We start from the raw sequence: 27,017 nt of genomic DNA, 5'->3' as shown, positions 1-27,017 counted from the left end.
ATGTCCCGGCACATCTACACCCGCCACGGGATAGGAGAAGGGACGCAGAAGCCCGTGTTCCAGGTAAGAGGGGGTTAACACATCCTGTAAATAATAATCTCCACCGAGGCTCGTCTTAGTTAGTTCTAATGAATATTACAACAGAAGATATAGCATGCAAATAGTACACACACATGTGCATAAATATTATTGACAGGAAAAAATAGTGTTATTAGAGATCAATAGGCCTAAAAACTAAACTAAAACAGCAACGAGCGAAATTTAAGAAATGAACATTATGGAAGCTGACTTCTGCCACTGTGATGAAAAAATGATCTTATAGTCATTATTATGAGAAACTATATCTCAAAATAATGACTTAATATCTCAAATAATGACTTAATATCTCAAAATAATGACTTAATATCTCAAATAATGACTTAATATCTCAAATAATGACTTAATATCTCAAATAATGACTTAATATCTCTAAATAATTCAAAACTTTCTCAATATTTTGACTGTTGCTTATCTCGATATTTTTAGATACTAAGTCATAATATTGAGAAAGGTTCTCTTATTTTTAAATACTTTGAGATATTAACTCATGATTTCAAGATACTAACTCATTATTTGAGATACTAACTCATTATTTGAGATACTAATTCATAATTTTGAGATACTACATCATCTTTTCCCTCCCTGTGACCTTAATGGGCTTCCGTAGCACACAGTGGGACTGAACTCATCATTCTGATCTCTGTTTAACTGGAGCTTCGTTTCTCATCATTCCTAATGAGTCCCTGAGGCGTCGTTAGTCAAACGCAGGTCCTGCAGTACGATGGTGAGGATCTGATTTATGCACCAGGAAATGAGATCAGGCTCTTAATTATGAAGCGTTTTCTGATGGATCTCCTCTCGTGATGCACGAGGAAGTCCAAGTCAATAGAAATCGATTTTCATCACTTGTTGATGCTGAACGTCGCTGTCATTTGTTCCTCGTCTGTTTCAAAATGTATGCAGACAAATCCCTGAGCTTCTGGACTGGTGATAATATATATAATAATATATAATATAATAAATATGAAAGGGATATAGACGTGAACATGTTTTAGAGTTTATACCATACAAGGCTACAACTAGCAATGATCTTCATTATGAATGACTCTGACAATTAGTCAGTCTAGTCTGTGAAATAGTAAATAAAATAAAATGTAAATGCACATCACATCACAACTACTGTCACAGATGAGAGAGAGAAACAGGAAGCAGCAAATAGCCGACGTTAAAGAAAAGATTCCTTCATTATCAGATAGTTGCTGATTGATTTTCTTTTCATTGACTTATCGGTTCAACTCTCCGCTCAATAGAAAGAGTTTCCAATCCCAGAATATGTCCCATAAATCATGGAACTAATGAGGAAGAAATGAAATGCAATACAAAGCACAAACAACAAATAAAATAAGCTCAGAGACGAAGCTGAGACATACTCTCTCCCTCTAATATGTATTAAATAAACACTCACTAACGTACGTTCATGAGTCAATAGATAATGTTCAGTCTGGTCAGAGGCTGGACTGTGATTGGCTGCTTATGTCTAAATGTAAAACAGTTGCACAGTTTACTCAGAGGTAGAAGTAAAATACATCATTACAAATGTTGTCATTGTACAGATTACAAGAAATAAAGCACAAAAACAACAACAAACAAACATCCTAAGCTTTAAAAAAGGATAAAAATAACTTAATACGATGTAGTTTGGCACTAGAATAAATATAATTATTTCCTTTGAATAAATTAAATCATTTCACGAGAATACATTTAATTATTGTACTAGAATAGTATTATTTATTGCGCTAGTATACATGTTATTACTGTACTAGATTAAGATTATTCTTGCATTTAAATAAATGTGATTATTGCACTAGAATAAATGTGATTATTGCACTAGAATAAATGTGATTATTGCACTAGAATAAATGTGATTATTGCACTAGAATAAATGTGATTATTGCACTAGAATAAATGTGATTATTGCACTAGAATAAATGTGATTATTGCACTAGAATAAATGTGATTATTGCACTAGTATGAATGTACCAATTGCACAAGATCCAGTAGTTGTGACCTAGAAAGGGTTCATATATTCTATGAAATACTGCAGACAAACACAAAGGGACGTCTCAGGCCGCCGGTATCCAGACGGATAATAAGGAATATAATGAAGAGTGATGATTGCAGAGCTGGAACATTTAGTGAACTGATTGATGAATTCTGAATATTACGTTGACCCAGTTTATCTGATGTTTGATATGCTGTTTGTTTTACCGTCTAACGTGACAGTACGACACAAAGTTAGAACGTACGTCTCTGTGGCAACTGAGCAAATTCAACCTGCAGATGAAGACCATTTGATGCAGTCGAAAGCTCCGGAAAAAGCGAGTATGTTGGAACTTGAGTTGAGACGGTTTAGTCCGCTGAATATCTTTGAGCTATCGCTCAGACTCCAGATGCTCTCCGGGGTCACAGGAGGACGTGAAGCCTCGTTTGTCACAGTCCGCCCTCCTCCTCCTCTCAGGTGAAGTGTCGCCTCATTTGTTCCTCAAGCGCTAAAAACAAAACGTACAAGAAAGAGAAAAATGGGTCAATCACAGCGAGCGTTGGTGCCGCCATAGCAACGCTCATGCAGAAGAGCTGCATTATGGATTGTTGGTGTAATGAAGCAGTAAAAGATCACATAACGAGCTGGGATGCTGGTTTGAGGTAGTGGAGCTGAGCGAGGACACAACAGCAGCATTTTATGAGTGTGTGTTTCGTCCTCTCCAGGCCAACAGAGGGACGTACTCCAGACGCAGCCGGCTGAAGAGGTCCGACGGCAGCACCACCTCCACCAGCTTCATCCTCCGACAGGTGAGGACACCTGAACACATCAGACCTGGGTTCATCTGATTACAACGTACAGCCCAAAAACATTCCTAGATTTCAACTGTGTGGATGTTAATATGTGTCAGAATGTTAACATCCAATTGTTTAAACTGTAGTTTTGTTGTCTAAACCTAACTGTTGGTTTAGTTTTCTAAACCTAACTGTTGGTTTTGTTGAAAGTCTGTGTTGAGAATTATCCATCAAGTGTTCTGATCGATCACTAATGCGTGAGACCATCCCAGCACTTGAAGAAACTTCCTCTTCATATTTTAGAGAGACCCAGTTTGCTTCAGTTCACTCAAAACACATTACGTTTCACTCATAAAAGTTTGATTCACACGTCAAGTGAAGAGAAAAGGACTCTGATCTGCTGTAGTTCAGGGACTCCATGACTTTGATTTGTATGAAGAGAATCCGTTGCGGCTCCGCTGCGTTAGAGGCGTCTGTCAACCAGCGTACGGTTCACGAGGTCGGGTTTAAGCGTTTCATCTATAATTCACAAAACAGAAGAACTCTGGACGTTGACATCCTGCTCACGTTACCATGGGAACAGAGGCTGCCGAGGCCACAGTTTGTCTTTTTCAATGCCTCCTTCACTTCCTTCATGCCTCCTTCACTTCCTTCATGCCTCCTTCACTTCCTTCATGCCTCCTTAGCTGACCCTGGTTTTCCCCTTGAGATGGAACTCTTTTCTAACGGAGACATTTTAATTAGAAATAAACACAAACTAAAGGAAATCAAATCATCAGACACACATTCCCTCTTTGGTTTCCATCTGAAACCCTTTGAGATGGGTTCTACTTAGAACCCAACATAAACGGTTATACATAGAACCATCTGTGAAACGTTCCACCCAGAACCCTCTCTGGAGGTTTTATCCAGAATCTTGACCACCTGCTTAGCTAACAAGAACTCTACTAAGAACCCTTTTATATCCTAGGGTTTCATCTAGAACCCATCCCAGGGGGTTCTACCAAGAACCCTTTTATATCCTACGGGTTTCATCTGGAACCCATCCCAGGAGGATTCATGTAGAACCCTGAAGGTCTGGGGCGGTTGTGGTGGAACGTAACGCTCCACAATCGTGGTTCTCAATCACAGTTTTCGTGGGTGCGACTGGGAAGATCTTTTAACGCTCACGCTTCAACAATCCTTGAAGAACACGATGAGAACGTGTCGGATGTGATTCATGATCCTCTCAAGAGCTCAGATCTGTGGGTTCTTCTGCCACATGGAGGTCAGTTTGTACGTGTGAGCTCTTATTGTGTGACTAGATTCAGTCTTTGAGGCATTGAAATCATTTTTAAGGTAATATTCATTCTTAATATTTCATTTTAAAGTTCAGTAAATCTACAGAGCAGATGATGGCGGATCCTCATGAACAGTTCACTTTGTGTTTTAATGAGACACCGATGATCATCAACCTGTTACATCACATATTGAAGGTTCCTCTTTGTGAAAGCAGCAGAGACGATGTGGCTCACATTAAAGACGAGAAACAAGATGTTCTGGACCGAAAGAACGAAACGAAGATTTGTTTTAAAAAAAAGAGGAAAAGGAGAAGAAACCAGGAAACGAGGACAGAGAGATGTTTCACGCTCACAGATTTCTTCAACAGCTCCGCTGTGATCAGTGTCGTCATGTGATCAGTGTCGTCATGTGATCAGTGTCGTCATGTGATCAGTGTCGTCATGTGATCAGTGTCGTCATGTGATCAGTGTCGTCATGTGATCAGTGTCGTAATGTGATCGTCATCATGTGATCAGTGTCGTCATGTGATCAGTGTCGTCATGTGATCAGTGTCGTCATGTGATCGTCATCATGTTATCAGTGTCGTCATGTTATCAGTGTCGTCATGTGATCGTCATCATGTGATCAGTGTCAGCATGTGATCCTCATCAGGTGGGCTTCCTTTGATTCCCTCCTGTATCCGTGACAACCGCCTCCCTTCAACAACAGGGGTCAAGCCCAGAAGGTTGATGAGCAGGAAGCTCCTCCTCCTCCTCCTCCTCCTCCTCCTCCTCCTTTTCAGCAGTAGATGCTCAAATGAAAGAAGCAGAAGAAAGCAGTCTTTCATGAAAAGTTGTATCAGATTAATTCTCCAGAACATTTACATATTCAACTTCTTCGTTTTACAGTAAGTTCTGATTTATTGTTTGTAATCATATTATTATTAGTTTTAGGACTAAAACCTGGACAGACATGTTTGTCCTCTAACGTGACGTCAGAGTAACTGTTTTTTAAAGTGAGGCACAAGAGTTAATAAAGTTACGTAAGAACTAAGGGACCGTTTTGGTTAAAATAAGGACGGATGTGGAGTTACAGGTGTTATTTCTCTATAAAATGAAATATGACTAAATGAACAAGAAAGCAGTCAGAAGCTGCTGGTCTTCATCAGGACTGTGTGGGTGCGGTTTGATCCGATTGGACTGAATGTTCTGAGCAAACAAACACTCGACCGTCATCACATTGTGACTCAAATATTGCTGATCTCACTCGCACCCACTTCAAACCAGCCAGGAGAGACCAAACACAGAACATCTCTGTTTGCTTCCGGAGAGATAACGGCTCATTCACGTAGAATGTGATGGACTTCAGGGTCTCAGGTGGAGGGAGTTTACTACAGGTTGACTGTTGGGTATGAAGGGAGGATGAGCACCAATGTCACACGGATCCGTCCATCTAAAGGAAACAGAAGTCAGAAAGAGAAAAGCACGCTCATGCACTGCTCTTCTGGACAGATGTTTCTCTGACGCCTGAGCGGTTTGCGGGTTCAAATCCTCAGAGCTCCACGTTATGAGGATGCCGGAGCTCGCCAGATGTTTGGACTCATCAGAGCTGCAGCGTTGAAGTGGCACAGAGGACATTTCTGCTCTGGTTCAACGTTCTTTGACGTTTGTTGTTTGTTTAGTGCTAATATATATTTAAGTGTTTGGCTGCTTCACATATCCTGCTTCAGACAGCTGGTTGTGCGTGTTGTGAGGAGTTAACTCTACATGTCAGCAAAGTGTGATTAATCCCACCAGTAAGTGAAATAAGGTCATTATTATTATTCTACTGCAGAAGGCAACGTATCCTCATACAATGGTGTGACAATTTACGAAAACTGCAGAGTTTAGGCGACAAAACTACTCGGTTAAGTTTAGGAAAAGATCGTGATTTGGGTTGAAATAAGTACGGAAGAACGGCGTTACTTAAGAACAACATTTACGTAAAAAACAGACTGTATAAGAAGTCAAACCCATTGGTTTGTGGACTGACATTATGAAGCCTCAAGTTCGGCATTTTGTCCGTCGCCATCTTGTTTCATTGCAACCAGTGAACAGGAAGTGACTGAGGAGGAGTGACGTAGAGACGCCGTATACGTCTCTGGTAGAGACCTGTCAATCACTGTGTAGCCCCGCCCCTAAACCATCCCCTGCTTTATGGTCTGTGTGACTCTAAATGGACCATCATTTACTAAATGAACATCATGCTGTATTGAAGAAGACTTGAAACTAGAGATTGAGACCATAAACTCATGTTTACAATGTTTACTGAGGTAATAAATCAAGAGAGAAGTAGAGTCATTTTCTCATAGACTTCTATACAACCAGAGGAGTCGCCCCCTGGTGGACATTAGAGAGAATGCAGCTTTAACACATGAAGCTTTATATCTACATTATATACATCCAGAACCAAAGGTTGCCGCCTGGTAACAAACAAGTCAACGTTGGCTTCTGGTTTCACACGGGACATGAACAGCGGTCTCCTGAGTGACAGTCCTGCGTTTTTAGATCCACCTGGATCTCTTTCGCTCACAGGCTTTGTCTCTGCTTATAATCATCTGTGCACGATTGCATGGATTACACACAAATGTATTACGACGGTTCTACAGGAATTATATTGCATTGCTTGTTGTAGCTATAGTTACGAACAGTGTACAGGAATAGCACTGAATGGTGCTGAGGCTGCTACATGTTTCGATGGGCCGAGGCTGAGCAGACTCTTTGGTTGTTGCAGTAATGCAGCTGTGAACTAAAGACCTCATCACCGTCTGAGCCCACATCCACATCCTGGGTCACCACGTTTAATTCCCTTCTGTCTGAGCGTCAAAGTGAATGCAGATCTGAATGAAGTCTCATTCTGACAAAGAACAGGACGGCTTCCTCCCAGGAATACAATGTGATATCTGAAATCACAATGCATTAAACTCTGACATCGCGACATCTTCAGCTGTCTGAAAAGTGAAGATGAAGGAGCTTCTTCTCTCTGCTAATCCCTCTTATGTAGGTCACATGGCTCAACTCAGCAGCCGGTCATGTGTGAGCCGGTTTCTGCTCGAACCTGCTTTACCTACGACGGCTGCTCTCCTGCACAAACCACAGGCTGTTTAGAAGAAGTGGACGTAGTCGTCTCGATGTCACTCGTTGGTTTGTGGACTGAAGTTTTTAAAGCCGTGAGTTCGGCATTTTGGTCATTGTCTGGTTGTGAACAGGAAGTGACCATATTTGGACTGAGGAGGAGTGACGTAGAGACCTGTCAATCACACCTACAAGATTCCTCTCAGTAGCAGGAAGGACTCCTCCATTCACAAAGAAAAACGTCTTAGATTAACATCATTTTAATAACATTTATTTTTACTTGAAATACAACTTTTTTAGATTGCAGAGTGGAACGTTTTGCTCTCAAAACTCTTCTTTTTATTTGAATAATGAGGAAACAAAAGTAACTCACTACTTTCCGTCCAATGAAAACCTCGTATCTCCAGATGTGTTGAAGCTGTGGAAAGCTGTGGCGGTGATGATGAAGAGTCATCAGGGTTGATGACTCTTCATCATCAGGGTTGATGACTCTGCTGTAACACCGTTGGTCAGGAGAGGGCGCTGTTGTTCTACTTTGTCAAAGAAGCAGCTGAATCTCAGTCAGATAATAGAAAATAAATGTGCAACTAGTAGAATTTATTTATTGTTTTGATTTATTTCCTGTTCCTGAGCACGAGTTGCATTGCTTTAATTGTAGAAATAAGATATGCGCATGCAGGGCATTACTAAATATAATGCTAATTATTAATTTACATCTAGACAGCTTTTACACTTTTGGTTTGATTAGAATATTTAGCTTTTGATGAAGTCTTATTGTTTCTCTATTTAATCTTAAAGTGTGGAGGTTCATTCCTGACTTTGATGAACTCGAGGGTTCACTCAAAAAGAAGAATCAAACTCTCTGAATATATATTAGAGATGAGTTCTACTCTCCCCTTGAAGAAGATCATATTTAATTTAAGGCACATACATTATTCATCATTCTGATAAATAAAAATCACAATGAGATTATTCTTCCATCATTCTGTGAATGCTTTCAACGAGGACTTTAACTGTTTGTTCTCCTCTTTACACATTTACAGACTTTACAGACTGATTTTAAAGTCATGCACCTGTTTAAAGCACCGTCACTCAGCTGTGAGTACGTCTCATGTCTTTGCAGATTGTTGTTTGTGTTATGAGATTACCTCATGCACACACACACACACACACACACACACACACACACACACACACACACACACACACAGCCTGCTGGTCAGCCCCCCCCCCCGCACCTCCTCTCTCTTCCTCTTCCTCACTCACACAGCGGAGCCTCCACCGACCAATCGGCGGGCTGCATCCCGCCTCCATCAGCAGCCAGTGCTGGAGGAGGGATCGGCTCGTGTGATGTGAAGCTTGGAAGGCAGATGAAAATGCCAGGTCTGCTCTCTGCCTCTGGGGACAACCGGGCTGCCTCACGATAATGGGAACCAACACTCGCTCGGCTCGGGGGCAATAATATCCAATTCAGCGTCAGGAAACCACACCTTTTATTATTATTATTATTATTATTTCCTGCTGCTGTGGTGCGGTGCGGCTGCTCTGAAGCTCTCTACCTTCATGTGGAGAAAGAGACCGCTGGTGGGCTCCGTCACTCCTCGCCACCCATCCTCTCTGGAACAGGTTGATCAGTCACCGCTCTGCTTTTTGTGGACTCGCACTCCTCCATGTACGATAACTTGTACCAGCATGGATTTGAAGACTCGGAGGCGGTGAGTGGAGTGAAAAAAACAACCAAAGAAACCCAACATGCTTTGCTGTTTGTGTCGCGGCTCGTTGATCTTCTTTTCATGAACACACACCAGGAATGAGTGGGATGAGCGTGCACGCTTCTCGGGGGAGTTAGGAGAGGCTTTGGGGGGGGGGGGGGGGGGGGGCACGAGTGTGTGTGTGTGTGTGTGTTTGAGAGTGTTTTCACTTGTGATCCCCTCCAGCTAGATGACAGTCCTCCTCCTCTGGTCTGCAGATCTGAAACAGTTTTCCTTCACCGTCTCCTCGGTGTGCATGATGCTCGTTAAGCTGAGCGTTCTCCCTCCCGTCACATTCCATCGAGGTTTTGCTGCACGATCGCACATCTGGATCGAAACTGATGTGCCACGAAGAGGATGCATGCAGAGAAACACGTCACGTTCCCCTCGTCGTTAAGAGAAGATTCACACCCTCTTTACGACATCAGACACACACACACACCGGCCTTTGACGTTGTTATCGACGAGCATCCGATAGAAATAATGTGCTTACAAAGGCAGTAAATGTGGGAGCTGCTGCTGGGCGGGGGGGGCGGGGGGGGGGTTTCCCACTGAGCCAGGATCTGTCTTTGTGTAACTCCACCTGACGTCCTGACGGCCTCTCTGGGATTAAAGAAGGGGTTCACACATCCTGGGTAACAGCGAGGGAGTTAAAGAAACGTGACTGTTACGTCTCGTTCTGTCAACGGTGTTTCATCAGGTTTCATCTCATCTGAGGAACTGAAGAAATGTCCAGAATCAAAGGCTTTACTCCTTTTGTTCCAGGTTTGCAAGTCAGATATTTTCTTTTTTAAACCAGGAGAGTTTCCCTCCTGATATACTGTAAATGTGTCTGTGTGTCCCTGATAGTGCAGCACAACACAGTGTTTCTGTTGTTCCAGCTGCTGGATGTGATATTGCTCCATTATTGAGCACATAATGAGGCCGGAGAACCATGTGCTTTAGTCCTTCAGACCTCATATCTCATTCTGCATGTTTCTTCATTGACTGCTTCGTATTTAAAGCGGTGAGTTCAGTCTGTGGGTCTTCTTTGGTCCACTGTCATGGCCTCCATTGACTCCAGGCTGCTGTGTGTACCGTGTTGCTGGCGATGTTGGCAGCGCTTCAGAAGAACTCTTTGGGACTCTTTGCTGTCAGCGCTCGTCCTTATCTCAGACTGTTGTCTCAGGAGACACGTCGGCAGACCGTGAATGTAAAGTTGTTGTTTGTTTTAAAGGATGCAGTAGATCGAGTTAGTCTGAAGTTACACGTTAGTTTCCCTCAGAGTGACGTCTTTAGCCACAGACTGTGTATAAGAAGTGGACTGATGTTTTAAAGCCTCGAGTTCGGCTTCTCGTTCGTCACTATTTCTGTTTTGGTTGTCGCCATCTTGTTTTTTTGCAACCAGATGTGACCCTACGGGTAGAACTAAGTAACTGAATGCTGAATAAAACAGTTAATAACACACCATGAAAGGGTTAAAGTTATGCGACTAAAACACAGACAACGTCTCTGGTAGAGACCTGTCAATCACTGTGTAGCCCCGCCCCTAAAGCATCCCCTGCTTTATGGTCTGTTTGACTCTAAATGGACCATCATTTACTAAATGAACATCATGCTGTGTTGAAGAAGACTTGAAACTAGAGATTGAGACCATAAACTCATGTTTACAATGTTTACTGAGGTAATAAATCAAGAGAGAAGTAGAGTCATTTTCTCATAGACTTCTATACAACCAGAGGAGTCGCCCCCTGGTGGACACTAGAGAGAAGTAGAGTCATTTTCTCATAGACTTCTATACGACCAGACTTCTTTTTACCGCCGGCTCGTTGTTGTTCTTATTCAGCTGCTTCTTCAAATTTGAAGCAGACGTCTTTTACAGCCGGCAGACGTTTATCTCCCCGTGATGTTCTTGTGACAGACATCAAACTACGACATCAAAGTAATCTGAGTACCGCACTGCTTGTTGATGGTGGATATGATGAAGAATGCTTTTAACCTTTTAACCTTTTAACCTTTTAGCCTGTTAGCCTGTTAGCGCGGGCCGATAGAGGCGGAGGTCAGTGGAGGCAGACGGATGGAGACGGAGCTCTGGCTTCTGAACAGATAAGACTCGAGTGTGGCACGATGGACTCAGGACCGGCCACTCGACACGCTGAGATAATAACCTCACAAACAACTCGCTGTCAGTGTGTGTGTGTGTGTAGGTGTGTGTGTGTGTGTGGTACAGACAGAGTTGCAGACTCGTTGCTCGTGTCTGTGCTCGTGATAGCGATGTGGGGAATTCTTCAAAGTGCCTCGTGCTCTGAATACTTTGTCTTTCTCAGTAAAGACGAGATGAACGACGTGTTTGTGTGATTAGAAGAAATGAAATCAGACAGATTTCGTGGTTTTAAGGGAATCAGTCGAATCAAAGTCTGATGTTCACACAAGAAACCGCAGAGACACAAAGTGAGACGTCACACCTAAACTATAAGACATTTACACAACACAACTAAAAGTGACTGAACCTTTATCTGGTCCTGAAGCAGTCTCACTTTAGTCCTGATCCTCTATCAGACCTCCATCAGTAACAGTGGACAGACCCAGATCCTCCAGCAGAGACCGGTCCACCGTGGACTCCGGAGGGAGGAGGAGACCTCCTCCTCCAGGAGCAGAGCTTCTCCTCTCTGCTGGAGACCAGGACGTGTTGCTGGACCCGCTGGAGGGAAGGGGGGCACGGGAGAACCAGAACCAGGACTGAGAGGGTCAGACTGTCAGACCTGCTGCAGTAACATGAGAGGTTTACTAAAAGGAGTCTGGAGCTCAGAGACACTACAGCTTTAGACCACAGGGGGCGACAGAACCAACACAATGAAGGTTCCTCGTACCTTTATGTATTTATTGGATATCTTTTGGTTTTTGGACTGTTGGTCAAACAAAGGAAACAATGTGAAGATGGATACAAGTGATTTATATTCACTCTTCATTCTTTTGAAAACATGAAGCAGCTGCTCGTCCATCGCAGTCTGTGGTCTCTCAGTCCTCCTCTTATAGATTCTTTTGTAATCAGGCAGCAAACAGCAGTTATTTGTGTCCCACGGCTCCGAGTGGATCATTAGCAGAGGCAACAGCATTAATCCTCTCCGTCCAGCTCGGCTGATTGATTTACTGACTCACTGCGATAACTAGTCCTCTGTTGCACCTTTTGCCATTTATTTCATTAAATTATTGATATGCAATCGTTGTATTTTCTCACTGGAGCCGTGCAGTCATACGACAGTGAAAGTCTTCTTCTTAATGTAACCATTGTGGAACAAACTGATGAAATACTTTCTCTGTACGTCACCGTCTACAGGACGCCTTTATACCTTCAGAGCTCTGTGTCGTTCACTGACCTGTAAACAGAGGATACGATCATGCTAAACGTGTGTTGAGGATTGTAATTGGACGAGATGGTTGAGGAAGAGGAAGAAGAAGAAGAAAAGAAGAAGAAAAAATGATGAACAGGGCAGATTTTAAAGCAATAAATCATCACACCTTTAGTCCTGACGTCAAGTAGCCTTTAGTAAGCATGTTTCCTGCTCCCATGAGCTCCACCTCACTGTGTGTGTGTGTGTGTGTGTGTGTGTGTGTGTGTGTGCGTGTGTGTGTGTGTGTGTGTGTGAGAGAGAGAGCCTACTTTAGTAACAATGCTTCTGTAGTTATTTTAACTCAAATGATGATCTTTTCTTAAACTTAACTAAGTAGTTTCCTGTGAAGACGGAAGTTTATTTTGAAAAGCCTGTGTTCATGTAACGAGCTGAAACTGACGCTTGTTACTGAACTTTTGTAGCAAAACGCACAGAAAGTGAGGACTAACGTTTAGTAAGATGTCAAAAGAACCGTTGCGTGAAGATACGTCGAATGACCGTATCTATATCTTGATGTTTTCTGTTTAGTGTAGATGATGAGCATCATCTTTATGACGATGATGCAGCAGCTCTGGTCGCTCCATCCAGTATCAGCTGTTGGTGGTGTTTGGGTTTTTTAGTGAACCTCATTTTATTTTCCTCAATTAAAACTAAAACTTCCACTTTGTGTTTAAATAATTATTCTTATTTTCAATGAAAAACATAAAATTATTATCATATCATAATTTTTACAGGAGTCTTGAACAAAGGAAGATGTTTTCTTCCGTCTGTAGAATATATTCTGACTCATCAGAGATCTTTTTTTAAAACAGTGTCTCATGAGAGCTTGTACTTCATGGAGCCAGGCTGAGCCTTTATTGTGGAGGTGCAGGCTGATTGTGGTGGTTTTTGTGTCAGTGAACACACAGTAACGTGATCTCGGGCCAGCGTTCCACCTGCTCCACTGTCAACATGACGCCATTATGTTCACATGTAAAGTGCAGCGAGCGGCTTTGTGTGAGTGAACCGTGGAGACCAGGTCATGGAAGAAGAAGAGACTCTCGTGGGGAAATGGAAGATGACGGAACAGATGTGACTCATAATGAGGTTTAAGATCTGTTGATGGATCTGGAAAACAGCGTCTGCACAAATGTTTTTTATATATTTATCACATTCTCCTCTTCAGCAGCTCAAAATGTAAAAGAAATAAGAAGACAGAAGTTATTTTAATAATCTGAGGCTGTTTGTTCTTGGCGGCTCGTGGCTTCCATACTGTTGAGGTTGGAGACATAAAGAAGAATATTTCACTGTTCATAGAGAAGCTTGTGCTCGTCAGCGATGCGTTTGAGGTTCGGAGGTGAATACTGAGAGCAGGAAGTCGGCTGATATTGTGTGTCGTCACTGAACCGCTTTGATTGCAGGACACGACAGTGAAGAAGTCGTTCATATTCATATAGATTGGCGATTCAAACCCCGGCTCCGGCGCCACTGGTTGCATGTTGATGTGTCCTTGAGCAAGACACTTAACCCCCAAAGTGCTCCCGTAGCTGTGCCGACGGTGTGACAACATCTGAATTGTAAGCTTTGGATAAAAGCGTCAGCTAAATGACTGTAATGTAATGTAATGTAACTTCTGATATACAGTCGATGATCATGAGAGATAAAGTGGTTTATTACTGTGGCAGCAGCCTCTCATCTCTCAGTTGATGCTGGTGTCAGAGGGAATAACTGACCTCTGACCTCTGGAGCGGCTGCAGAAGCCTGAACACCTTTAGCTTCACTAGAAAGCAACGACGAGCATCAGTTAGCTCGTGGACCCGAGAGAGCTCGGTGCTCCTCGCCTCCCAGTGTTCATGCTAATGCAGCGATTACTCAGCTGTAGCGTAGCTCATATATACAGCATCAGCTCACTCCGTCACGATGACGGAGAACAACGGACCAGAACAGAGAGTGAAAGAGGCTGCTGTGATGTGACTTCATTTCACTCCATAAATTATATAAAAACATGATGAAATATATGTTTCTAGTTTGCGTTTGTACTCTACAGGAAGAAGCTTTCCAACCAATATTGACTGAAATATTGCCCACGTATTGTTGAATAGCAAGTTTTATAACCTCAAATTATTCATTCTGATCACTGAGTGACTAACCTTTATGAAATGAATGAAGCTCAGCATGTTCCTTCAAATCTCTTCTCAAGACTCACCTTCATCTAACGGCTTATCTTGCTTATATCTTGATCTTGATTACTTTTATCAAGTTTTATTGTAAAACACTTTTTGATGGTGCTTTTATAAATAATGTTTTTATTATTATGAGATAAGACAAAAATAAACCTTGTATTCTCAAACACCTCAAAGGATGAAATGCTGCCAAGCAAACAGTCTCGGTGCTCCTGTGATAATTCTATTTCAAACCAACGTGCAGCTCCCCTTAAGATAAATATTCTAAATTCAAAATATTTTCACCTGCCAAAAGTTAATTAATGAAGGTAGCCCCGCCCCTAAAGCATCCCCTGCTTTATGGTCTGTGTGACTCTAAATGGACCATCATTTACTAAATGAACATCATGCTGTATTGAAGAAGACTTGAAACTAGAGATTGAGACCATAAACTCATGTTTACGATGTTTACTGAGGTAATAAATCAAGAGAGAAGTAGAGTCATTTTCTCATAGACTTCTATACAACCAGAGGAGTCGCCCCCTGGTGGATACTAGAGAGAATGCAGCTTTAACACAGAACCGGAGATTTGCCTCCTCGTTGTGTAACTGAAGCTTTCGAGGTGTTTTTCTTCGGGGGTCCCCCTCCACATCGGTTACCATGGTAACACATGAGGCAGGGCTTCCTGCGTCTCTAATTTTATCTCCACAAATAAAATGTGTTGTGATCGTCCCCTCCCAGTCGGTTCATCATCTTTAATCTGTCACTCTTTGATCCCGCATGGAGATCACGTGACTCATTCAGGAGCTCGCTCTCCTGCATCTATTTGCACCGTTTTATATGTAAATGTGTGTTTTATGAATAGAATTGATCAAAATGACAAATGTCGCTTCATGTTTTGTCCATGTGAGTGATTTAAAGAGAAGCTGTTCTCTCTAAATCACTGAAGTCAGTGACACGGTGACGTAACCAGATTAAAGTCTTTTTACTGAAGTAATAATAATAATAACAACATTTGTGCGATTTAGTTATTGCAGCTGCCAGTTTGTCACTTTGCTTTTTCTAAGTTTGATTTGTTTCAATGTTTAAAACTAAATCATTGGAGGTGAATAATATTTTTGTTAAAAGCAATGTTACAGTCTGTAAAAGGTGCGGTAAAGGTTATTTATTATCTGTGGTTTTAATGTGTCACCAGTATAACGGTAACACTGGTAATAACTGGTAATAACTGGTAATAACTGATAATAACTGGTAATAACCAGTAATAACCGGTAATAACTGGTAATAATGGGTAATAATGGGTAATAACTGGTAATAACCCGTAATAACCCATAATAACCCGTAATAACGGGTAACCAGTAATAACTGGCAATAACGGTAATAACCGGGAATAACTGGTAATAACCAGTAATAATGGGTAATAACGGGTAACCAGTAATAACTGGCAATAACGGTAATAACCGGTAATAACTGGTAATAACTGGTAACCTTTCTGTCCTCTGTGTCCTTCAGGGCTCAGCTGATTCCTACACAAGCCGACCGTCGGACTCGGATGTTTCCCTGGAGGAGGAGAAGGAGGGCGGCCAGCAGGAGAGGGAGCAGCAGGCCACCGTCCAGCTCGAGAGGGCAAAGGTCAGCTTGTATTCGTTCATTAATATCTACACCACAGTACCATACTGCATATGAAACTCAAAGAAAAGAAACCAGACTCAGTCTCACTGACTGTTGTCACAAACCGGGCTCGTAAATGACAAACTGAGCTTATTTAAATAGAAGAAATGTCGTGAGGTGCATCTAAAACAAAGAAAAGGTCAAAACTGAAGAGGGACTAAAGCTGCAACAAAACCAAACTGTTTGCTGCACTTTGAAGAAAACCTGACAAAATGAAATACAAAAATCAGAAATGTCACCTTTGTATCTGGGGGAAAAAGTTCGGAACATTTGTAATGTTGTTGTAATACACAGTTTGGCCACAAGAGGCTGAAGTGCACCACGATCACATGTTCTAAATTGGACTAAAAGCATTCATATTTTTATATTTTTTCTTTCAGGTAAATACTTTTTTTCACATGTTCTTAAGATAAAATAAGATACTTTATTGCAATAATGATGCACACGGCTGCAATGTGCTTAAATAACACTTAAGTACAAGTTACAGCAGCACCGTAGAGCCGGACCACCTGTTCTCATAAACACAAGAGAGGAAACTATTTAGATCTTTGTTTCCTCTCACTTGTCCCTCAGGGCTTCCGTAGCAAACTAAGAACTCAGCTGTGATGCTTTAACACCAGCAAAAGACACCATGTCACCTGCAACATATATTAATATTTTAACAAATGTTTGTCATGATAATTTACAGTTCAATTAAATAAAGCCAGTAAAATAAAAATATTTATATATATATATATATATATAAATATATATATATTAACAGATTAAGTAATCGTAAACAATAGTTTAATTAAATAAAGCCAGTAAAATAAAAATATGTACACACATATATATATTTATAAATATTTTAACAAATCAAGACATGATAAATGAATAAATGAAATAAAGTCAGTAAAATAACAGAATGTAATCAATCAGTTCCCTCTGTAACTCAGATGCAAAAGATCAAAGCTGAAGAGAAGTGTTTGAAGGAGATCTTTGTAGAAGACTTTTTGGCTTTGGAGTGAGCCCCCCCCCCCCCCCCCCCGATGAAGTGATCACCTTCATCAGGAGCTCTGAAATAGCTCCTCTTCATCAGCGACCACCCGTTGCTTTGGGCTGTAATAACTCTCTCTGTGTGCTTCTGTTCACGCTTTAAACCACAAAATACACTCTGACAGCATCCTGATGTAACGTTTCACCTCCTGTGAGATATATATATATATATATATGTTCATGTTGCCTCCTCGCCGCTGTGATCGCTCTTCTTCTCGCTGCCGTCTTGCAGACTAAAGCGGTGGCGTTTGCCGTGAGGACCAACGTGAGCTACTGTGGCGCTCTGGACGAGGACGTCCCGGTGGCCGGCACGGCCGTCTCCTTTGATGCCAAGGACTTCCTCCACATCAAAGAGGTACAGCAGTGATGCTCAACCTGTGGCTCTGTGTGCAGGATTCAGTCCTCTCCATCACATGAGCATGTACATGGTTCTAGATTACTTTCTTATTTTATTTTATTTTATTATATTTATTATAAGATATCAGACACATTTAGAAAATAATGTGAACAACCAAACAAAATGAATCTGATCAATAAATCAGGATTAAGTACTGAGCTCCTTCAGTGGGAATGTAGCACTTCTCCTCCATGTTGGCTTCAAAGCTTCACTTCTCTTCACCAAAGGGTCTGTTTAGTAGCAGCTCTGGAGCTCCTGATCACCAGACTTCCCTCCTTCTTTGCCAGCTGACGCGCTTTAATACACATTGTGTCAGCAGAGTAGAAGGCTCTCAGGTCATGGTGTTTCTTTCGCCTTCACCTCAGTTAGTTTCTGGTAAAATGAAAGAGATTTTATGTGGGAAGTGAAGGTTTTAGATATTGCAAACCCAAGTTTTGTGTCTTCAGACGGTATTGATTGATGAAATGAGTTTACTGGATGTGACTGTTAATCTAATCCCAAAGAAATGCACATATTTTTAATGAGAGATTGTTTCTCCATCTCAAACAGTAATGTTTCTTTTATCCTCTCCGATCTCCAGAAGTACAACAACGACTGGTGGATCGGCCGTCTGGTGAAAGAAGGCAGCGACATCGGCTTCATCCCGAGTCCTCTGAAGCTGGAGAACATCCGCCTCCAGCAGGAGCAGAAGAGAGGACGCTTCCATGGGTGAGATGAGGAGGAGAGGATGTGGTGGAATCAGCAGCAGCAGATCCTGTAGAGAGTTTTTTCCCGGATCATTTTTCACAGTATTTTCTTTGCATCTCTAGAAACAATAGATAACATGAGTTAGCTGGTGAAATCATTGTCTTTGGTGTAATACTCATTTCTGCCACAAGAGGTTGAAGAGCACCACATGTTCTAAATAAGACTAAAAGCATTCGTGTGAGTTTTAAATGTATATAACATGCTAACACACACTACATGTGTTTCTCCATGCACTCAGCAGATATCAGCAATAAGCAGTATTGCTCTTGTGTTCTATTTTTCAGTGGTGTCAGTATTCTATTGTTTATATATGTTTATCTTTTTCTTCTATTGTTTTTTCTTCTGATCTTTAATGAAACTCTGGCACACGTCTACAGCTTTCATTCCGTGTGATTTACGTCAAAGACGAACATCATTTCATCTCTTTATCTAACTATCTGGTGACGTGACGCGTCGCCTGAAGTCAGCGTGTGGTCACGTGTTTCCAGTGTTTTGCTGATTCAAGCTCTTCTCTCCTCCTATTGGCTGCCATCCTCGCAGCAGCAAGTCCAGCGGGAACTCCTCCTCCAGCCTGGGAGACGTGGTGTCGGGGACGTTCAAGCCGAACCCAAACTCTGCAGGTCCGAGTCTCTCTAGATCTATAGATCTGAAACGTTTGGTGTTATTGTGATGCTTCATAACGTCTGATGTTTGCACTCACTCTCCTGATCTTTCATTTCTTCTTCAGGAAAGCAGAAACAGAAAGTGGTGAGTATCAACATTAACATGTTCCTTCATGAGCTACGAATACAAACAAGAGTCGACAACTTTACCTCCTAAAATCTCACATTTTGAATAGTAAACAAAGACTTTCATTAACATTTGTGTTCTTTTTAAGTTATATGTAGAGTACAAACATCAATAACATGAATGAATGTGGCAACGTTCAACTGCTTTTCACTGTTTTATATCGTATTAAATGAAATACCTTTGGGATATTAGAGGACATGACTCTGATAGGCAGGCTGCCTGTTTACAGAGACACTTATGAATATTCATTCTTGACTGTGTGTGTGTGTGTGTGTGTGTGTGTGTGTGTGTGTGTGTGTGCAGGCCGAGCACGTTCCTCCGTATGACGTGGTTCCCTCCATGAGGCCGGTGGTCCTGGTGGGACCGTCCCTGAAAGGTTACGAGGTAAAGACGCATCAATGCTTTCATTTACTAAATATATGAATACACAACATTTAAAGGCATTTTCCTCCTCACTGTGTGAGGCCGTTTCATAATTTGAAGTTTTATTGTGTTTTATTGTCGTGATATTCACAAACACAACAGACAAAAGGAAAGCTAAACAAAAAATAGAACAGTTAACATTGATAAAGGAAATATCATTATTTGATCAGATTATTATTATTATAAGTTTAGGTCCAAGCAGTGCACGCTGGTGGTGGAATGTGAAATGACTCACATGTTCCCTCTCTGAGTGACAGACGTATAGAAATGAACCATTACAGAGAATGTTGAGTGAGAGGAATGAAGCTCGCTCTCCTCCAGTCGGCTGGCTCGTCCTTTATCCTTTAGAGGGAAGAATTCATCATCATTCATCAAACCACGTTGACAACGTACATGTAACCAAACACGTGCAGCATAAAGCGTGATACTGAGCCTTTATAAGGCATTTATAAGGCTTTAATAACACGAGATCATTATGGTGCTAACCACCTGATCACAGCTGCTTCTCCTCCAACGCTTCACTGAGCAGCGAGGCTCTTTACCCTCCTCACTGATACTTTAATCAGTGTAGGAGCAATTCTGTGTTTTTATATTATTCCTGTGATTTAATTTCTTCTGTTTTATACGATATTGTAATTATGTTTGTGTCTCACAAAGACAACTGCTTGTTTGAATTAACTTTATCACAGCGACAATCCGTTTTTACACTTTATGTTGTTGATTTGTTCTTTAAGCCTCTGGTTTTGTGTCTGTCGTTGTGTTTTGTTGTATGTTTTCCAGTTTGTACGTAGATGTGAAACTTCACCTCAACGGGACGTTCCTCGTTAGACAAAAGACCAAATAACAAATAAAATGACACCGTTAAAGCTCCCTGAGCTACAGTAAACCTGATGATCGGTGGCTGTTCGGCAGCGGGGGGGTTAACGCGAGAGGAGGTGGAAGCTCAGAGTCGGTTGTCATGGAATCACAGTCTCCCAATACTGGCGTTGCCGTGGTAACAACCTTCTGGGTAAACTGCATCAGTCTGAAAAAGTGGAGCACGGTTTGAAACGAGAAACAGAGAATAATGTGTGCAGCACGGAGGACTGGGCGGCTTCCAGCGCTGCAATGAGACGGAGATTTAAGCTTTTAATCACGTTTATTGTTATTATTTCATAATTTAATAAAGCTCATGAAATACAATGTTCTGTGTCAGCAGGTACAGCTGCAGCGGTGGAAGAAGTATTCAGATCCTTTGCTTTAGTAGCAACGCCACAAATGTTCTGCAGAGTTCAAGTTATTTCTGTCGTCCAACAGGAAGTCATCATCACTGGTTCCCTCCTCAAACAGCCAATAGGATTCTTCCTTTAGATTCTGGATTATTACATAAAATAGTGTCAAACAATCGTTTGTGATTCTTCCAGGTTTAGTTTCACTAATGAACTCCACTTTTATAATGTTTGAAGTGTAAAGTAAAAAGCTAACGTCAGCATAACATATAAAAAGTAAAGTACAAAATAGAACATTGAACTTGAATTTAATAGATTTAGCTCATTTTAAAATACAGCAGACCGTAAATGTTCTCATGAGATGGAATTGAATCACCGTTTGAATCCACGAGGACTCGTGTTAACAGAAGTCATGTCCATCGGACGTCTACTCCGTGTTTCAGCTCAGAGGACACGTCGCCGCCGACAATCCTCCGTCACCGGCATCTCATGTCCTACAAATCAGAGTGACAACAGGCGACACACAAAGCGTTGCCTGTTTGGATTCATGTTCTCACGGCCTCGAGTCAAACAGACCAGCAGGAGGAACGTCTGTCTTTAAGGACGACCTTCTCAAAACAGACGCTTCCATCTTGAACTTCTGTTTCATTTCCAGGCCTCGGTCGGGTCACTTTGCAGACATTGATGACTCTAAATTGCCCGTAGGTGTGGATGTGAGCTGTCTATATATGTCAGACCTGGACAGGGTGGACCACTGTGAATAATACCAAGAGTCCATGTTCAGTAGTGTGAGGATGTTGAAGCCTCTTTTGTTTGCTTGCAACATGCCCGACACTTTGTCTTATGTTCTTCTCTTTTTCCTCTCATGTCCTCCTCCTCCTGCCCGGTTCCTCGCTGCAGGTGACGGACATGATGCAGAAGGCTTTATTTGACTTCCTGAAGCACCGGTTTGACGGAAGGTGAGCAGTGAAAGCCCCCCCCCCCGCCCCGTCGTTACAGTCCATAAACCTCCTCACGCCGCTCTGTGTGACGCGTGTGTTTTATGTGTTGCTGCAGGATATCCATCACACGGGTAACAGCTGACATATCGTTGGCCAAGAGGTCAGTACTAAACAACCCCAGTAAGAGGGCCATCATTGAGAGATCCAACACCCGCTCCAGCCTGGGTAAAGCTACAGGAACTGTTCCCCCTCAATGATGTGCATGTCTCGTAGGTGTCGAGAGTGTTTTTACCATTCTGCTTTTCATCCTCCGTCCTGTTCATAGCTGTTCTGCTGCATGTTGTCGTTGTGTGTTCTTGCAGCGGAGGTCCAGAGTGAAATAGAGAGGATCTTTGAGCTGGCTAGGTCTCTGCAGCTGGTCGTGTTGGACGCAGACACAATTAACCATCCGGCACAGCTCATCAAGACCTCGTTAGCGCCCATCATCGTCCACGTCAAAGTGTCCTCGCCTAAGGTGAGATTTAAGGCTTCGATACCGGACAGACGTCTGTGCTGATTCTGCATGTGTTGCCCTTTCCTAGCAGGACGCTGTATCGAACTACAAAGCGAGGAATCTCAGTCTGTCTGTGTGTGTTTCTCATTATTTGAATCATGGATCGACTATGTTGTAACTCTGTTATGTTGTTCATTCTGTACACATGACATCTATTTGACTTCTGTCCATCCTGGAGAGGGATCCCTCCTCTGTTCCTCTTTCCTCCCCGTTAAAGTTAAAGTATTTCCTGTACCGATGTGAGGGTCCCGGGACAGACGATGTCGTACGCTGAACAGATTTTAAAGCCCTCTGAGGCAAATTTGTGATTTGACTGTAAAATTTAAAAAAGAGAACCGCTCATCCAACGGTAAATGGATTGTACTTGTACATCTATGTTTTAGTCTTCCGACCACTCAAAGCGTTTTAATACCTCATCATTCATACATTCATACACTAATGGGAGTGGCTACCATCAGGACTTTAACTAAACATTCATACCCATTCACCATCATCGACATAGACTAGTGGAACCGGGGATCGACACGCCGATCCTCTGATGGAAGGACGACCCCGCTCCTCCACTGAGCCACTGAGATGTGAAATATATTTCGTCATGAAGAAAAGGGCCAGATTGACACTGTTGTGTAAAGACTTGAGTCCCCTGAGAACAGTCTGTGTGCAAACTAACCTCCACACCAAGTTCTCAAGTTGTGAGGATTTACAGTTACACCTTGAGGTAGACGGCCGGTCCACGCCTTTACTTGAAGAGTTTACCAACTTCTGTGTAAACAGCGTCACGGCTCTTTGTCCGTCTGTTTTATTTGTCTTTTTAATACCGAGCTCCTGCACAGTTGGCAGACGTATCGCTGGAACCGAGGGAGCGCTTTGTCCAATGTGTGTTGAGATTTGACCTGATGCTGGTCGCCAGAGCAACACTCTTTACATTTATTTATTTTTGACACTTTTAATTGCGTCCAAATTGGTGACGCTTTCAATGTTGATGCACTTTGAATAAACAGTGGACGGCAGGACGCCGGGCTTTACTGTCCGCTCAAAGGAGCCACGGCTCTTTTACTGCAGTTGACTTCTGCTGCTGGTGAGGAACTCAAACATCTGGAGGGAGTTCGGAGTAGAGACGCTGATCCTTCGGGTTGAAAAGGAACCAGCTAAGGTGGTTCAACATCTAATCAGAATCCTCCTGGCTGCCTCACTTTAGAGGTTTTCTGGGCACGTCCAACTGGTAAGAGGCCCAGCGGTAGACCCAGAACACTGCACTAGTCTTAAAGCTGCAGGTGGTATCTTTAGGGGATGTAATCTGCACAGTGGGGAGAAGTCTGGGTGACTTGTAGACGTGGTAGCCGTTGTTTAATCCATAGTTGAAGATATTTCCTTGTGCTTTCCTCCTGTTTTAATGTGCCACAGGTCCTCCAGAGGCTGATCAAATCAAGAGGGAAATCTCAAAGCAAACACTTGAATGTGCAGCTCGTTGCGGCGGAGAAACTATCACAGTGCCCTTCTGTGAGTGAACTTCAAACTTTTGAACTTCGAACAACGCAGCAGCCGCTTAGTTTTTTTTTCAGCAGTCATGAAGCTTCTCATTCCTTCTCTTCCTCTCCCACCACAGGAGATGTTTGATATTATTCTGGATGAGAACCAGCTGGAAGACGCCTGTGAACACCTGGCGGAGTACCTGGAGGCGTACTGGCGTGCTACGCACACGTCACTCAGCACGCCACTCAACCCGCTGTTGGGACGCAACCTGGGCTCCACCGCTCTCTCCCCGTATCCTGCTGCCATTCAGGTGAACCTGTCAAATGAAAACATCGTAAACATGAGTTTATGGTCTCAATCTCTAGTTTCAAGTCTTCTTCAATACAGCATGATGTTCATTTAGTAAATGATGGTCCATTTAGAGTCACACAGACCATAAAGCAGGGGATGCTTTAGGGGCGGGGCTACACAGTGATTGACAGGTCGACACCAGAGACGTATGCTTGTAAAATGTTTGCAGTTTCGTTATTGATGGAATTCAATAAGGAAACTTAGGAACTAAGGAAATAAGGAGTCTTGCCTCACGAGTCTTGTGAGGCAAGTTTCCTTCTTCCTTGCCTCACATCACAAGAGGTAGTTTAAAATAATCTATTTACTCGTTCTTGTCAAAACAGCTTCATTATTAAAATGAAAAGTAATGCTTGATAATAAACCAGGTGTTTATCAAAATAGTCTCTGCTCGCATTACTCTGATATTATATGTTTTTTATGCACATATCTAATTTTAAATCATTAATATTTCTGTGTAAACATAATATTCCGGACTGAAAACATGTGCCGTCCTCCCCCCGCCCCCGGAGAACCCGAAATGTCTGAGAGAAAGCCCTCAAACACATGATGTGACAGTGGGATCCATTGTAACCGAATTCAAAGTGATAAAAGCTGCTGATCTTTGATCTTCGTTTCATTGACAGCGATGAGGAAACAACTTTCTCACAGCCACCTTTGAAACCTGTTTACAGTGTATTTCACTTTCAAGTACTTATTATGGCTTTAGCTATACTGCTTATATCACAGACCATTTTTGTAAACCTAATGACGTGGTTGTATTGCCTCACCATATGTTGGTTGTGTTGCCTAAACCTCACTGTACGTAGTTATTTTAAGGCCAAACATTTTGTTTTTCCTGAACCTAACTAAGTGGTGTTGTTGCCTGAGTCTATCTTTCCTTTTTAAAGTAATGTCGCCTCTAAACAAAAGTCGTTCCAAAGGAACACTATAGCAATGGACAATGCCGTGACACTGTTGTATTTTAACGGTGTTTACATTCAATCAAACGAAGACATTCGATCTGATTTCTGCAATACTTTAGAAAACCTTTTGCCGACGTCGTATCATGTTTAACGTCATGAATCAGGCAGCTTCTGTATATATTGCTGCTAAGCTGTTTACCAAATCAGTGTTTTCTCTCTCAAACAGGCCCAAAGAAACCGCAACAGCAACCACACGACGACCGACCTTTCCCCCGTCGAGCGCCACAGCCTGATGCCCGCCGATGAGAACTACCACAACGAGCGGGCTCGGAAAAACCGCAACCGCCTGTCCTCGGGCTCACAGCACAGCCGGGACCACTCGCCTCTGGTGGAGGAGGACTACCAGGACCCCTACCAGGATTCTTACAAGCCTCATCGTGACCGGGGGTCCCCGGGCGGCTTCAGCCAGGACTCCCGGCACCGGCACTGAGCCGTCGGCCCGCTTGTCTTTCTCAAACCGACAACCGTGGACAGAAGAGTTGAAGGCATTCTCGCTGTAACAGAACTACTACACTCATTTGGACTTTAACAACCTCGTGTCGATGTGTAGTAACTCGTTTTCCATTTGGCCTTCTGCCAAACCTAAATAATATGGACTAGAAGTAGCACAAGAGCAGAATAGTTGCTGGACCCGATCTGGCCCATGATGTGGCCTGTGAGAGAAGTTCACTAGCAGGTGATGGTGATGCGGCGTTGGCTCTTCTGGACCCTCTCAGCTGTTACAGTAGCAGGCAGGTAGGACTGAGATCACAGGCCGCTATACTGGCCTCAAGCCAGAGCCACGTGGTCAGCCAGCCCAGCATCACTGCAGATTGTGAAATAGTCACAACATGTAATCTACTGGTTCTGCATTCGGGGACATGACTTGTCAAATATTTTCTTGTCACTCAGAACAGAAATGATGCCAATAGAAAGTCAAGTAGGATCCTTATTCGTGGTTTTGTTGCCTAAACCTAAAAACAACCGTATAATTGACGTCCTTGTAAACAAAACCAATGGATTACATTTCATGACTATTTCACAAACTGTGTTGAATCAACGGTGTTTACATTCGATAAAACTAAGACATTTAATCTCCTGTCTGGTCAGCACAGAACATGTTTGCACGCGTCCCGGAGCAGATAGGAGGAGAGTGCAACGCATCTTTAACGCTCCACAAGTTTGTTTGCCACCGTGTTAAACATATAATCCCGTGGAAGCCTTTTCCCAAATCCAGTTTTCCGCGTTTTGTTTTTGAAGTGACACACATGGACGGTGTTGTGGTGTTCTCTTCGGGGGTTCATACAGTAGCTACCCTGTGACCCCTTTTTGTCATGAACATATGAAGACATAATATATAAAACTCATGCAGATGCTCCAAACCTCAGGAATGAGAGGTCCTTTAGACCTAGAAGTGTGCTGACAGATGTAGCGTTTATCACCCATCTGATGGGGATTTGATTCTGAGCGTTGTGTCAAATTGTGACGAGATTGTATGATTTAGTTGTTTCAATAAAGCTGTTAATATATAAGGAAGGAACACTTCTGGGACTAGAGTCACAGGAGTGGTCATGCCAGCATGTTCTTTGTTTGGCATGTTTGGCATGTTTGGCATGTTTGGCAGGACTTCATGTGAGATAGATTTTAGTGAGTGACGTATATTGAGGGCTTCCTTATGTAAATACAGTCAAAGTAATCGGACGGAAACCTTAATTTATTTAAAGTTTCACTTTCAGAGCATTCCATTCATTTCTTCTTTCACAGCCTTGCAATCACCTTCCAAATTCTGATGAAAAAGATACATTTCCTCCATTTTCACTTATTATTAAAGGTTTAATGAAACAGCAATTTAAAAGCCCCCCCCCCCCCCCCCCCCCCAGCGTCCACATGTTCAGCTTCACTGTATTCAATTTGAGTTTCATTAAAGATTCCCAATGAGAGAAACACACAGAAAGCACTCGGGCAGGACTGCGCTGCA

General features: G+C 42.5%; 1 protein-coding gene across 1 annotated transcript; it reads left to right on the top strand.

The window, feature by feature from the left end:
• cacnb4a (calcium channel, voltage-dependent, beta 4a subunit) lies at window positions 1-25,490 on the top strand (the record flags this gene model as incomplete). The annotated part of the gene is made up of 14 exons (XM_079170317.1): window positions 1-63; window positions 2,806-2,889; window positions 16,023-16,142; window positions 17,449-17,571; window positions 18,194-18,321; window positions 18,901-18,980; window positions 19,088-19,107; window positions 19,453-19,533; window positions 21,681-21,739; window positions 21,837-21,946; window positions 22,084-22,235; window positions 23,679-23,774; window positions 23,881-24,057; window positions 25,227-25,490. The coding sequence occupies 14 exons, from the start codon at window positions 1-3 to the stop codon at window positions 25,488-25,490; spliced, it is 1,557 nt and encodes a 518-aa protein (XP_079026443.1).
• Between the last annotated feature and the right edge of the window lie 1,527 nt (window positions 25,491-27,017).

The sequence above is a fragment of the Pholis gunnellus genome (assembly GCF_910591455.1).
Source record: "Pholis gunnellus genome assembly, chromosome: 12".
NCBI classification, from domain to species: Eukaryota; Metazoa; Chordata; class Actinopteri; order Perciformes; family Pholidae; genus Pholis; species Pholis gunnellus.
This window is presented reverse-complemented; position numbering and strand designations above follow the sequence as displayed.